The following is a 15,569-nucleotide window of genomic DNA, read 5'->3' on the forward strand; positions in this document are numbered from 1 at the left end:
TGTTTTTGCATTACACTAAGCCGAGAAATTGTTACTTTGTGATAAGTACATTTATGTCTGTGATGCCCACAACACACTGGATTATTATAGCACAAAATAATTTATGTAAAGAAAAAGTCGCAACACGAATACATATATGATCACTCTTCACGTGACAAAGTGTCGAGTGCCATAATGGAGTTCAGTTTTTTACAGGATTAGACCGTTTATGCTGATATTTTCACACTTTGCTATATCAACGTCTGTGTCCGATTCTATGTAGGTTGGCGCTATAATATACATCAGTATCTCGTAAAATAGATAAGACCAAATGAGGTAGTAAACACGCGTTAGGTTTTTCTTATCTGTTTATTATTCGTAACGTAACAACCTATCAATGGTTAGGGACGAGGTGAACAAAATTACGAGTCGACGTAAAAAGGGGACGCGTAATTGGATAATTCCCATTTTTTCAATAGAATAGACACATTCATAACAAAATGTTGGAGCCTTTACATTCATTTACATCCGGTTTTGGTCGTCAAAAGTTGATGCTTGACAAATAAGCTACCTGAAAACATATGACGCCAACGCCGTCTAACTCAGCTGTCAAACTTGGAACTTGGATAACGATTTTATTCTGAGACTTTAAATTATCTTTAAATTAAACTTTTCTATGACATGTAGTGTCAAAATAATGACGTTGGGTTATGTTATACAGTGCGAGGCAGTAAACACGCGTGAGGTTTCTCTTATGTGTATGTTATTCGCATAGACATTTGACATTTAAATAGTGCGAGGGCAAATAAAACTTATTTAAACATAAAAATATTACAATTTATTTATTTATTATTTAATTATACAAAGTTTATAGTTATATTAACTATTAATTCAGTTAATATAACTATAAACTAAATTAAATACAATGTGAAAAATAATTATAGTGTATAACTAGCCTTATGAACCGATTTTGCATGTACAACCAGCCTTAAAGTTTGTAGTCTATGATTGTTCATTATTTTAGTATGTGGGTATTTTTGCACTTTGTAATTTTTCCTCAGTCACCCGTTGACCACGAACGCTGTAAAGAGTTCGAAACGTCGGGATGTATTATAAATTCAATATACGCGATATAATCCGTTTTCATAGTTTTATTTCATAAATACAATGTGATTTTAAAGTTTCTTAGTGACTAGTCCTCTCCCTCGTAGGAACAATGAACATAATTATTTAGTTCAGAGCCAACTGCCAACTTTTAGTATGGTGTTGGATAAGGTATTGAGACCCCAAAACTCCCAGGAGACAGTCAAGTGGCACAGGCCATCTATTTCAGCGTAATGATGTCATCAAATTGATGGCTTCCGCCTTGCTGCGAATACTGCATATTGCACTCAAACTATGCATTGCACATACACGTGTCGGGAATCAAATATAAACAGAATAAACATACTACATTTAGTTTATATAAAATGTACAAGATAGCTGTGGAAGAGCGGGGCTTCTTTTCACAGTTACTAGGAAGCCCCAACCATGAGTGTTATGTTGTACTATTTAACGAAACAATTTTTGATTCTTTATTTTGTGATACTATTCCACTGAGTTCCAAAATATACTTACTGCAGTTTAAGAGCTATCGCACAAAAGGTTATGGATTGAAGGAACAACCATGTACCTCCGAAAGAAATCAGTCGATTTTAGTCGGACTTGCGCACCAAAAAAGAGGTTTCCATTTCCATAGAATCATAAAATATTTGCAAGTTTCACTATTGACCGGATTGTTTAATTTATTGTTATGATAATTACTAACTAGTTACTTCACAAAACAAGTTTGCTTACTTAAAATACTCAATATTTTATTAATATAAACCTATATGTTTTACCGTTTTAGAAATAGGGCAAATACGAAAAAAGCCTAGTTTTCTGCTGAATGAAAGTTTAAGCAAAGATATGCAATAAAAAAATATATCGATAGGTTTGCCAATGTTTTCCTTGCTAATTGGACTGTAGAGACCCGACCTCGGGCTGGGACCAAACGGAAATTGTATTAAAACAATAAAACGTTTAAAGATACATTTTATGCCACTTAATTGAAATAGCGTTCATGCATATGCCTATATTTTCTTAGGTGAAAAATACTAGTGGTACCTAAAACTGACTAAATGAATGAAAAGTCGGAAATGTTCATGTCCGTCCAGACAGTTTCTTGAATATAGCTACTAATAAAGGTGCCATTCTAATTCAGACTACACCACCATTACTGCTGCAGTAATGCGGCGCGACATAACTGCAGGAAACGTCAAAAAGATAATTTCACCAAGACGTTTATATTAAACTAGCTTCTGTAGGCCAAGCACATGATTGGCGCGACAGTATCTCGCCGCGAGATAGACTACCCGTCTTTTACTAACTATATGAATTAAAGAGGGACGGGTAGGGTAGTCTATGTCGCGGCGAGATACTCTCGCGTCAATCATGTGCTAGCCCGGCTGCCCGCGAGAAATTATGAGGATGATCGATACAAACTATCCTATATAGGTCCTATCCCGGGTCTCAAACTATACCAAATTTCATGAAGGTAAATCGGTTCAGCGGTTTAAGCGTGAAGAGGCAACAGACAGACAGATGCAGTTACTTTCGCATTTATAATATTATTAGAAGGGAAGAGATTTGCCGATTCCTGCAAATGCCAAATTTGATATTGCTGCTCGGGTTTTTGACATTTGCTGCAGCAATGCACTCATCAGTAATGTCGCGCCGCAGCACTAATGCGGGTGCAGTCTGAATCCGAACGTTACTTTAAGAACACTTTTCATCAAGTCACCTTTGCTGTGGTACACCTTGTTATCTCTGGCACCACAGTCAGATACATACAGCGATCTGCAAAATTGCGTTATCATATGTGACGTTTTCAATCAAAAGGTACCACATTGTCGCTTGCCATAAGGACGTTCTGACAGGTTATTCGTATAAAGATACAATCTAATTTCGTCCTTAATGTAAGCGACAATGTGGTACCTTTTGATTGAAAACGTCACATATAATGAGTGAATTCCATTCACAATGTGTCCATGCAATTTTGCAGCTCGCTGTATAAACGGTTGCACACGTCAAACGTACCGTACATTTTACACACATAACACTTCTCAGTTTGTGCTAACACCACAGTTATTATACATGTACTAGTTTAATATTTCGTTATTCACATCTCTAGTACAGTCGCAAACAGCCGCGTTCAGTCGGCTGTGTCGCCTCGCTAAGTGATTGAACTATATGAACCCTGTACATTCGAGAACAATAGTCAGATTTAAAATTATTTATATTTGATTAACAGCGTGTTATTTTATTTTATAATTATGTTAATTGCACCGTCCAAAGTTGGGGAACGTGTAAGTAATTTAAATATGAACAATATTTTGAATAATTTACTTGTTCCCTAATTTTAACTAAATTTTGTGAAAAAATACTAATAAACTTATATAATAATGGGTATTAATTACTTTTTCTGTAATAATGTCATGAAAAATCTTAATAATTTTAAATAACACTTTTTTACACTATTTCTGCATTGCTTTCAAGTTTTTGAAAGAGTTATTTACCTAATTCATAATTTATACCTATAATACTTATACCTATAATCTAGCTAGCGGATATTTTTTTTATTAAAGATTAACCTGCCTAGGTATCCTGAAGTAACAATGGCAATATCCTGAATTACATTAACATCTTTTATAAAATCTCTAGATTAATTTTTTTAAACCCTATAAAGTGTTCCACAGCTGGGCAAAGGCATCACCCCTAGACTTCCAATCCTCCCGATCAAGTGCAGTTATCCGTTATGAAATGGCATTATTCAAAATAATTTTTCGTTGTATGTTAGTGGAAATTCGTTGTATGTTAGTGGTAGTTTTTTACCACGGCTCCTCCTTGACAACTAATCCTAAGAATCGACGTAGGCACTGGTTTTTACGAAAGCGAAATAATAGTAGGTAGTTGACACAACATGAGTGGATAGAAGTATTTATTGAAATAATATATACTCTTCTGTCGCTCACTGTACCCGCTTTCAGCCAGGAGGATCGCATTCGAGACGTAAACATTTGTGTTTCCAATTGCATTTCATTCTTTGTTGAGAAATGCAAGTCACTTGTAATAACTTGAAATTATGTGATAGTATTGATTTTTCACACCTTTGTTTAATGTCATTGTAGGTATATTTTGATAGTAATTAAAATTACATCAATTCAGTTATTTTTTATTCAGCGATTATTTTAAAATTTAATAATTACATAAAGGTAGGTACTGTCTTACGCTATAATTTTATCGACATCGACTTATAGTAGCGGGCAAATTCGAGTTTTAGTTATGCGATCTGATTCCGATACGATACTGATCTGTCAGTGTCAAAAGTGACGTTATTGGTTGAAGAAATGTCACTTGTCAGTGACAGATCAGTGTCATATCGGAATCAGATCGCACAACTAAAACTCGAATTGGCCCGTAATTTTGTTTGTCCTCGCACTTTTTAAAATGTCAAACTAATTTTACACCCGAGTTTTATTACGCCACTCTCAACTAATATATTATGTAGTTAAAATGTTGCAACGCTATACCATAATATCACATACATGTTCATGGTCCAATAAAGGAATAACTAAATCAGATTGAAACGCCCTTGGCCTCTATACTCTATACGAACCGACGACGATTATCTTCTTACTTTGCTAAATTGCGTCACGAACAATTTTTTGCACGCTATACACTGACAACTTACCTACACTTGAGGGGACGAAGTCACGTGACCGGTTCTCCATATACACAAACGTTTTCATTTTCATCTCAGGGATATTAACATTATAGAAAATGTTTTTACGCAGTTGGATGAATATTATTAACCACAGCATTTCCCCTTTCTGATTTTCTTCGATTTTTAGCGCTACGGGCATTTAAAAACCCGTATGGAATTTGTTTTTTGCTAGTTACATAATAATCAAAAAACCAAAATAAGTTAAACGAAGCGGCATACGTAGCTATATAAATAAATTGTGTAAAAAATGTTATAAAAATATCTTTTGTTAATATCCATGGAGGAAAATGGGGATTACGCTAGTATGGAGAAGCGGTCGTCTACTATACCAAAAAACTTAATCGTATAATACTATATACCTGATTTTCTGAAACTTCTGGTCTCATTCTGAGGCTCGCAGAGAAATTTGAATGTCTCCCTAAAATCATCTTCGGTAAAGTGTTGTAGCTACAGTGATGTTTACTTATAATTACCTCGAGCAAATCAACCTCCGATAAACGCCTTGAATGTCACTTAGGTTAGGCCTTGCGCACAAGTCGCACAACACTGGTCTTATTTACGTAATATTTACGTAATAAAAAGTTTAAGGTCAGCGGTACCTTTACATTAACATTTATAAATTTTTCAAGACGTAGCTTTGAGAATATTTATGATCGTTAGGTGTCGGTTATTCTAAAGAATAGTCAAAACCAATGGTTTATTTGCAGTTACGCTCCTCATTCAGCTATGACGGTAACGTCTTTGCCGCGGCGAGATGGACTGGCTGGCCAGCAATGGGGACCCCCGCGAAAAGTCGCTCTGACTAGATGCCCCGGTGCTCCTCTAGGAGTCAGCATCGTTGGAGGGAAGGTAAGTTATACCTACAATGCGCAATTATGTAGATTATACCGCAGCTGGTGAGAGGTTCCTGTCCCCTAGTTATCATCACCAACTCTACAATAACCCATAAAAATGTCACACCAGACAAGGATTCCACAAAGCCACTATCCCTACTAATGGTCTATATAAAATCGCCGATTATCTCGTTGCAGGTGGATATTATTGACACTGAAGATAACGCGGGGGCCGATGATAAAGCCATATTCGGAATATTCATCAAAAATGTAGTTCCGGAGAGTCCAGCTGGCAAATGCGGAGAGCTGCATGTAAGGGTATAAGCATAGTACAAACAGCAACACTCCCAACTGTACGTCGGCGGACCTCATTACAAAAGGCATAAGGTCCACCGATGTATAGTTAACAGTGTGGGAGATGGTACCATACCATGCATATAAACGAAAATTCCCATTATCTATTTGAAGTCTATCTCTTCTTCTATGTCCAAATTCCAATTTGGAAGAGGCCTACGTGAACGGACGAGTTGAAGTTGTTGAAACTTATTTAATTACATAATTTAAGTGTTTATGTCCAAAGTCAATATCGGTTAACGATGACTGTATTCCCATAGACCGGTGACCGTATTCTTGAGGTGGATGGCGTGTGCGTCAGAAATGCGCAGCACGAGCGAGCGGTGCAGCTCATCAAAGCTGCTGGTGACACTGTCACACTCACTGTTCAGAGTCTACCGACTTGGGTGAGTTGGCACAGACGGATTGACCATATAACAGAATATGTATTTACTACGGGACCCGCGTAAAGTGAGCCTTGAGCATCCACCAATATTTGGTGTATTCTGTGTCATAATTATCTCTGTGACTCAGAGAAAGATACGACAGATTTTGGTTCCCACTTGAACGGTTAATTGTCGCAGTGTCTATAAACTAGTATTCATTTGTTCTGCCTTTGACCATCGATTAAAAATAAATCAGATTTCCTCTTAATAGAATAATATAAGAAATAGATAAAATATTCATTATTTGTTGTAATAATGATAATTATCTCTCTAGAATACTGACTCGTCAGACGTGGAAGCCGAAGCGTCCCCGCACCCCCCACGGCGGACGCCGTTGCCCATCGATGGGACGCCAGAACACGAAATCAAGGTTCGTTTGTCATCATTTACTCGGTTAAAGGTTTTTTAAAAACATGGATGACTCTACCCCACGGAGATTCACTGTGGATCCCTATATTCTCATGCCGCTCGTTCCTAATATTGATCCGATTTGTTTCGTTTTTTTTTTTGGTTAATAAAGTAACGATGATTGTGATAATACAAATTATTTAGGTACAATAAGTTTATTCCACAATACTATAATAACAAACACATTCATTTCATAGACTGTTTTTATAAAAGTCGACACATGACGAGTCTATTCCGCCTTCAGACTTATGCGATTGTCTGTATTTGGCCATAACACAGTGAGCTTTGAAGTATTAACCATCATAAGTCGCTTCTACAGATAACAGTGACATCAGAACCGGACATAGAGAAAGAGTCAGAAGACACGGAGAGGGAGACTTCGGAAACCGAACCGACGCCACCGAAGAAGCCTGTTTACTCGGACTCGGAGAGCAGTGATGATGAGGAGGATGAGAGAGAGCTACAGGGACGCACTTACTCGGATAAAGGGGTTGAGGTGAGTCTTATTGTAATAACTGACCACTAAACAAAACAAAGATTATCTTCACATCTTGGAAATTATTGTAAATAAAGGTGAAGATCTTCGCAAGGCAACGGATAGGGATTACAGGAGTAAAAACTGAAGATCGAGTTAAATGTCGTGCCATGAGATAGGCCAATGTCCTGCAGTGAACTGACACAGATTGATGAGTTGATGAAAGATGTATAAATTCTAAGTACCTATATATAGCAAACAAACAAAACTTTATAACCCCGGTATTTACTCGTCAGATATCTATGAAACTTCCCATTTTCTTAAATAGTAAAATTTCATCAAATCACGTCATAACAGTTACTACGGTTACGAATCTTTGGGTGAACTCGTAAAGTAAGCGCTTGCTTACATTGTTTGTGCAATACGACCAAGGAGAAGAATACACAAAACGAATGCTTGTTTATTTGTGCTAGATCGATCGAGCATCAGCTGCCGCGGTCAAACGCAGCAAAGAAGAGAAGGAGGCAGATAAAGAAGAAGAAGACGACTTCGGCTACACAACAAGTGAGTGGAAAGATACATTATTCACACTTCTTAACTTCTCTTTCTATCTCGTACACGTCTACTTCTATGCGTGCGTTTTGGAGCACAGTCGGTGAATATGGGTTCGTTTAACCCTTATTTTGAAAAAAAAAAAAATATACAAGGTCTTTAAATCAAACTTTAGTGTGGTTAAAGAGGCAAAAAGATGAATTAAAACCATACCTTGGCAGGGCTCCACAGGCAAGGGTTAAGGTAAAATACAATAATAATAGATTTTTTTTTCTGGATATTAGTTTTTTCTAGTCACATTTATGTGACTATTTTGTGACTGTGGAAAATAACTCGGATATTTTTCCCTAAATTGCGTCTAGATAATTTAATAAAAGTTTTTGAAATTCATCGGTCTGTTTTTTAAGTAAGTAAGTAAGTAAGTATTTATTTGTAAAGAATAAGCGACATATTTTAATGTTTAATAACGAAACTGATGAATTTTACTATAGACAGCGCAGTTAGGTATTTTTATTGCCAGTATGGGCAAACTCTAACTATATTCCAATTAGGTGGACAACTGGGTCCAAATTTTTTGAATAAGTGGTTCGTTGTGGTAGCGCAAACGATTGTTACCTTGGCTAGGCCCCCTGGTGTACTTTGTTAATAACAGAGGAATGAGGTAGGTACTTACTACCTATGTTGTGGTACTTATTTATACAAATATACAAGTAGTTGTTGTTGACGTTCGGGATTCAGACGAAACTTATTTTCAGATTTTTGCTGGCGTGGTTTTGATAAAGTATTTTCGAAATATCTGGTAATTAATAATTAATGAAAAATGACAAATATTTCCCATATTTTTATTAAATTGCTATACGTATGATAGATGTCTGAGCGTAATTTGACCCTCTAATGTACCCAGTGACTAAAAAAACCTAAAAATGAGTAAGTATCTCTCTAAAAAATATTTTTTTTTTGCGGTAGGGCCTCTATTTTTATATTCTATAACTACCAATCTACTTATTCAATCTAACTGTCATTTTATTAGAAAGATGTACAGATTGGGTAAAACAATAGCCAATCTGTTATTTTAGTATCTTAGATACTGAGACAAAAACGCAAACCTTTATGGTATGCAGATTTTACAATAAGTTCAAGCCATTATTATTATTAAATAAAACTATGAAAACTGATTATATCGCGTATATTGAATTTATAATACATCCCGACGTTTCGAACTCTTTACAGCGTTCGTGGTCAACGGGTGACTGAGGAAAAATTACAAATTGCAAAAATACCCACATACTAAAATAATGAACAATCATAGACTACAGTCAAATTTTAAGGCTTGTAGTCTATGATTGTTCATTATTTTAGTATGTGGGTATTTTTGCACTTTGTAATTTTTCCTCAGTCACCCGTTGACCACGAACGCTGTAAAGAGTTCGAAACGTCGGGATGTATTATAAATTCAATATACGCGATATAATCCGTTTTCATAGTTTTATTTCATGAGTAACTATCGCGGTAACCGAAGACATTATTATTATTATTAGATACACATAACCGTACGCGCACATTCAGTACATTATTTAAAATCTGAACATTTTATTAAATAATTATACTACGACTGCAATTAAATTGTAGGTGCTACGTTCTGGTATGACTAAAACACGTGAGTCTAAACCGTAATAATTTTTTAATCCTACTTATGATAAGATATTAATATATTGTTAATTTTCTTTTTTTCTTCAACTCCACATCGACACACAAACCTCAAGGTTTTGCTTACGATATTTGTTTGTTTATTCAATAAACGACCAAAGTGGCCAAATATATATCGTAATATATATCGTAACACACCTTTGTTACCATAGAACAGCAGTTATCAAACTTTTTTGGCGACGGAACCTTTTTGGAGAGCAAAATGTTTGACCGAGCCCTAAATTAAAAAAAATTCGTTTCACAAATTAACTGTGGACCAGAGATATTGCTGCTGGTACAGCTGGTTATTGATTTGTTTTTTCTCGCGGAGCCCTCACAGATGCTTTGCGGAACCCTAAGTGTCCGTCGCTATCTCTATGTGATGCTGACTGTCTGTACCACAACATAAAAACTTTTGCAATCGGTCCCTTTCTTATGACTCTCAAACCACTTATTTTGACTTCTAAGGGCCACCCCACACTACTATAGTGTCTTAGCGTCTCAGCGTAGTCGGCGCTGTGGAAAATGGCGTCGCTGCGCCGCTGCGTCAACGTTGCGTCGAGCAGCAGCCATAGAGTTGACTAGACGCAGACGCTCGGGAGACGCTAGTGTGGGGTGGCTCTAAAAGTACAAGAAAAGCCTTTATTACCAGTTGTGGCAACTTCACGCGAACAATGTTCGAGAATCGCCCAACTACGCGAGTTTCTTACTTGTTGTTCCAAACAGATGCTGCGTTTTTGCCTTAACTATTGTTTTGGTATTAGGCTGTTTATTGTGAGAGTTTCGGTGTATATGCACTCGAGAGCAATTAATAGTACATTATGATACAAGTGTGCTAAGTTGGTCATTACACACGAGGCGATATTGTGCGCGCGAGCTGTAAGCGAGCGCGCAATAAGAAAGCCGATGTGTGTAATGACCAATGCACACGCGTTTCATACGACGTTTTTCAACACACTTGCGAGAAAAAAATGAAACTCATATTAATCAAATTTTAATAGTTAAAACAGTTAGTATTGTGTGTTGCATCTGTCATACTGCCGGCCGCCCCTCGCCCCGGCCGCGGGCGGCGCGGCGGGCGGGCCGGCCGGGCCGCGCGCCGCGCGCCGCGCAGGCGGTCGGGCGCGCCGGTGCCCGCCAGTCTGACCAATTAAAGAAGGCTCCCTTTCCATGCATATTATTAGCAATCAGTTACCTTCATAACTCAGTCGGATAATATAATGAAAAAGCACGAGTGGAATAATACACTGAAAGAGCACGCGTGTTTAATATCTAGGATTATGAGCCAAAAATCGGTTTAATAAGAACGTCGTTTTGAGCAACTGTGTTGAAAAATCGTACAATCGTACGTATATATCGTCTAGCCGCCCATCGCCCATGCATCAAAACTTGCCAAGACAAATGCAATTTTGATTTGTTATCCCATTCCATTCTATTTTGATAAATATTCAAAGTAGAATGGAATGGGATACCATAGGTCTTTGGGCGGCGAGAGGATTAAATTTATATACTTTCCATACAGTGTATTTGACAAGTTCAGTCGGCCTGCTTCCAACTTTAAGATACGTCAAAAATTTGCTAAATAACTTCAAAGAAAAACGTCACTTTTGACAGTGACATCCGATCCATATCGTATCTAGCAAATTTTGGACGTATCTTACTCGTAAAGTTCGGATCAGGCCGAGAAACTATTTAGAGTTAAACCAAGAAAAGTCTGCAGAGATTTTGACAGCACACGCAGTGCAGGTGTTATTTTAAACGTCAAACTTCTATTAAATCATGATGTATACATAACACTGGCATTGCGTGTGCTGTCAAAATCTCTGCAGACTTTTCTTGGTCTAACTTTAACACATTCACTGCCACCAACTCGCTAGGCGTGTTCGTATTGTAGGCGCTTTTCGCTACAAACTTGAAAAACCGTGTTATTGGCTACGCTCGTAGCGCGTACCTCCAGTTCGCTGCCGCTGGCAGTGCATTTGTGAATAATCTTAATTGGAAAATCCACGGAATACCTTACCTATTAATATTTTCTGTGAGAACATCGAACCCATTGATTTTTTTGCTTGTAGAAATATATACATCAATAGTAGCTAGATCGTAGCCTTCGTAAGACCTTGTTTTAATATTTTTGATATTTCTTTGATTGATAAGAAACGATTGATAAGACGTAAAAAAATAAGATAAGCGCATGTTATTACCAATATAGAGAGTAAAAAATATGAAACTAAATAAAAGCTTGTTAAACAATGTGTAGCGCGCCATCAAAATAGTTTCATTTCAGCAAAAATGCTTTGTAGCATTTGGGACCAAAACGAGCGGCGGCTTTCAAATAACTTCAGGAATTCTATGGCCTTAGAAAAGTTTTGTTTTAAAAAACATTTTGTCCATATTAGATTCTTTATTTTTCAGTCTTATTATTTGTCTAAGTTATAATGTATCTTTTCACTATTTGTTTTTGTTATTTTTTATTCAAAAATGTACGAGTAGTGTAGGGATTATGAGATTAATGAGTTATTATGAAAATGTTTATATAAATGTTAAGAGGCTATGTTTTCATAATAAAATAACGTTTAATGAATAGAGTTTCAATTTCATCTTTAGTTTGCAAATGTTGATAGACATACATTATTAGAATATACTCGTAGGAGCTCAGAGTAGGCATTCTAAAATATAATTTAGCGTATTTTACCCTTTCTAGGTCCCCGGCTTTTGCTGTACTATAAATTGCTCTACAATTTTAGTGTTTTTTTTTACTGTCAGTGAAAAGCCGTATTTAAAAAAAAGGAGAGACAGATTGGATTAGTTAACCATTAACATAAGATTGTCATAGAAGTTACGTAGGTATGCTTTTCAGATCAATCGGAGACCGGGTATTGAGTTTAATTTAACTTGCAAAATACAGACAGACAAATATTGGGGCAGCCTCTACGAGTAATTGGTCCATGCAGTGTTTTTTGTGCGTATCTTCAGCGTGTAAAAAATTCACCTGCCAAATCACCTTTTTTTTTGTGGATAAACAATCTTTATTAATCGCACCGGGCCAGGCCTGTATCGCGGGAGACCAGCGGTGTCAGCATGGTTGCATTTTTATCACCTGTCACTATGCCTGTCACTTTCGCACTTACATACTTGTTAGAACGTGACAGGCGTGGTGACAGGTGATAAAAATTCGACCGTGCTGGTATACCATTTGGTGTCATGCCTTAAACTAAATAGTAACACTAGTTGCGACATGAAAATAATGTGGGCTTTGAAATGTAGGTTCTCGTCAATGATATTTTATCTTCTAACAGAAAATAATAATTCACATATTTATTTACAAACTGTATGACCGTGAAATCTTTCAATAATTCATCATTGGCGCAATAGAGCTTTTGTAGCTCAATTGGCAGATTCATGGCACATTCGTGACATTTTTTCAACCAAAAACTTGTCGTGGAATTTTTCAAACAAAAACGTCACTTTTGACACTGACAGATCGGTATCATATCGCTGTGACATCTTATAAGCATTGTTCGAATTGGGCCGCCACTGCTCTATTGTTGTCCCAAACCAGTTCAAGTCTCGTCCAAGGCGGTGAATTTTTCATATTATATTTATTGGTATGATTGTGACTGTCTGTACATTTTGAATTCGGCACATTTTCGGCTTGCCATCGCATTCAGCCGTTACATTATTCACCTGCAGATGTTTACGGAGAGAGGCCTTGACTGAAATAGCGGGGAACTCGCACCTTGCCATCGATCGATCGTAAACTTATCATACTGTTTCTGACTAGTTTGGAATGGTTAACAGAAAGCAGAGGGTCTACCGCGAAAATCGAAAATGAAAATTTCGTCAGCTGCCTCTCTATCGCTCGAATATGTAGTGTCGAATATAAGGCCGACAGTCAATCACGACCCGCCATTCACGTCATTTTTTATTGTGGCATTTCCCGCAGTTTACATTAAAATATAATTATTTAATGAAATGTATTGAGCCGTTAAATCTAACAAAAAATATTGAACGTGATTTTGAAAATTAAAATAGGAATAAAGAACAAAAAATGCAATTTACGACATACAAATCTTTTTCTTCTCAAGAAAACACACCGCTCGGTACTAAATATCATACCTCATCCGAATGTACGGATATAAATATGTTTTATTATATCGTAAAAATGCTTAAAACTGCTAAATGTAAACATTATTTGGGTTTATTTTTGTCTGTGGTACTCACTGACGATAAGCTTGAAAAGTATTTTTAAGATTCGCATTATTCGCAATATCTGCCACATGATGTCTGCCATATTGAATAAATACGCCTTCTCGTGCTTTTCGTATTATTTTTCGTATATTTCGTAGTATTTGGGGTCGACTCTCCTATTATATTTCGACACGACTCTTGGTCCTGGGTCCCATAGGTAACCCATATGAAATTATATGAGCTAAAATTAAAAATACATATGGGGTTTTGGTGTAATTTTGATTTTATTGTAGTTTCTATTGAATTAACAATGCACGTTATACATTTACATACATCCGTGTGACTAATAATTACCTAGGATATCATTCATAATTACCTATCATTAATAATTAGGTACCCAGTGTAGGTACCTATTTGTTGTTCTATTTTATTGAACTATCACATTGTCTGTGATAGTTAAATAAAAGTTTCTTTTTTTTTATCGAAAGTCACACAGAATGACCGCAGAAGTTTGCTGTAATGGCTTCGCTTTTCAATTCTCAGCAACGAGAAAGGGAACCCGATTCAGATTCAACAACTTGTAGCAAGTAGGCTTTGATCTTCGTCGTGTGGTTTGGTCGTATCATAACGATCTTAAGATCGCTCTCCTGATTGGAACATGCGAAATGAAGTGAAAGTCGTGCGTGAGATGCGCGCCACCAAGACCGTATCAAAATGAAGTCAAGGTCGTATCAAAACCACTTCAAAACCGTAACAAGTTGTTGAATCTGAATCGGGCTCCGGATATTCTTGTCATTAAAGTTATACATTTACCCCCTTATTCATAAAACTTTACGGGCCTGATTTAGTTAAATGATGCTTTATCCCTTTCTTACAAATAGGTACATAAGTCAAAATGACACATGTCCCTGTCGCTTTGAAGGAATGCGAAAATAGATGGCACCTGAACTTCTCACCTATCCCCGATATTTCTTTGTTGTTTACCCAAAAATTCCAAGGAATCTTATTTAGCGTCTTAACTTTAGTATCTAATGCTTTTCAGCTTTAAAACTTTATAAATGATAATGAAATAACTTTAAATTTTAGAATTTATTTAGTCTAACCGGGGATCCGGCAGACCTCGTCGGCCATGGCGGGATAACTTGGACTCCTTCTTGACAGGCTGGCCGGATATAGCATTAAACAGAGACGAGTGGAAAAAGAGGGGGGAGGCCTTTGCCCAGCAGTGGGACACAGTGGGCTCTCAATAATAATAATAAATTACCTTCTTAAAATTTACCCAACTGACGTAACAGAACAGATATTAGTATTCATCTAAATTAACCAGACCAAACTACAGAAATCCTAGTTTATACATATTTTGTTTTAAAACACCTTTTTATTGGAGCGATACGGAAAACTAGTTTAACTAAGGAAAACGCGTTTTCACTAAAACGGGTTTTTACGGTAACAGAGGTAACACATATATGTATTTATATCAATGAAATCTAGTATCAGACATAGATTTTTTGTTTTTTGTTTTAAGTTACCTATTCTGCTTTTTTTTTGTTCAATGCCTGCACCTATCACTGTTTCTGTTTAGCCTGGTGGTTGACTGGTAGAGAATGCCTTTAGGCATTAAGTCCGCCATTTGTACTTTATTTGTTATATTGTGCAATAAAGTTTAAAATAAATAAATAAATAAAATAGATACATATTACTTGAATGTTTAATTCATATTTCTTGTTATTTCAGAATGTCGTTTTAAAAAGAGATTGTAATGTCGATTGTATGGCGGCGGCTAGGTTGTTAATGGTGCAAAGGACACTATGATAGTATTGATAGTATTTTGTTATGTTGTCCCTGTCACACAATGTTATATAACA

The 15,569-nt window shown here is 36.5% G+C and overlaps 1 protein-coding gene across 3 annotated transcripts in view; it reads left to right on the forward strand.

Moving 5' to 3' along the window:
* The window catches only part of LOC134753715 (uncharacterized), a 158,274-nt gene that overhangs the window by 57,305 nt on the left and 85,400 nt on the right, over positions 1-15,569 (forward strand). For all 3 annotated transcript variants that reach the window (XM_063689655.1, XM_063689658.1, XM_063689662.1), the window contains 6 exons: positions 5,491-5,632; positions 5,815-5,928; positions 6,231-6,356; positions 6,670-6,765; positions 7,123-7,299; positions 7,752-7,842. In XM_063689655.1, the coding sequence (XP_063545725.1) occupies positions 5,491-5,632; positions 5,815-5,928; positions 6,231-6,356; positions 6,670-6,765; positions 7,123-7,299; positions 7,752-7,842 (746 nt within the window). The remainder of the gene's footprint in view (positions 1-5,490; positions 5,633-5,814; positions 5,929-6,230; positions 6,357-6,669; positions 6,766-7,122; positions 7,300-7,751; positions 7,843-15,569) is intronic.

Source organism: Cydia strobilella, chromosome 2 (genome assembly GCF_947568885.1).
Source record: "Cydia strobilella chromosome 2, ilCydStro3.1, whole genome shotgun sequence".
In the NCBI taxonomy this organism is placed as follows: Eukaryota; Metazoa; Arthropoda; class Insecta; order Lepidoptera; family Tortricidae; genus Cydia; species Cydia strobilella.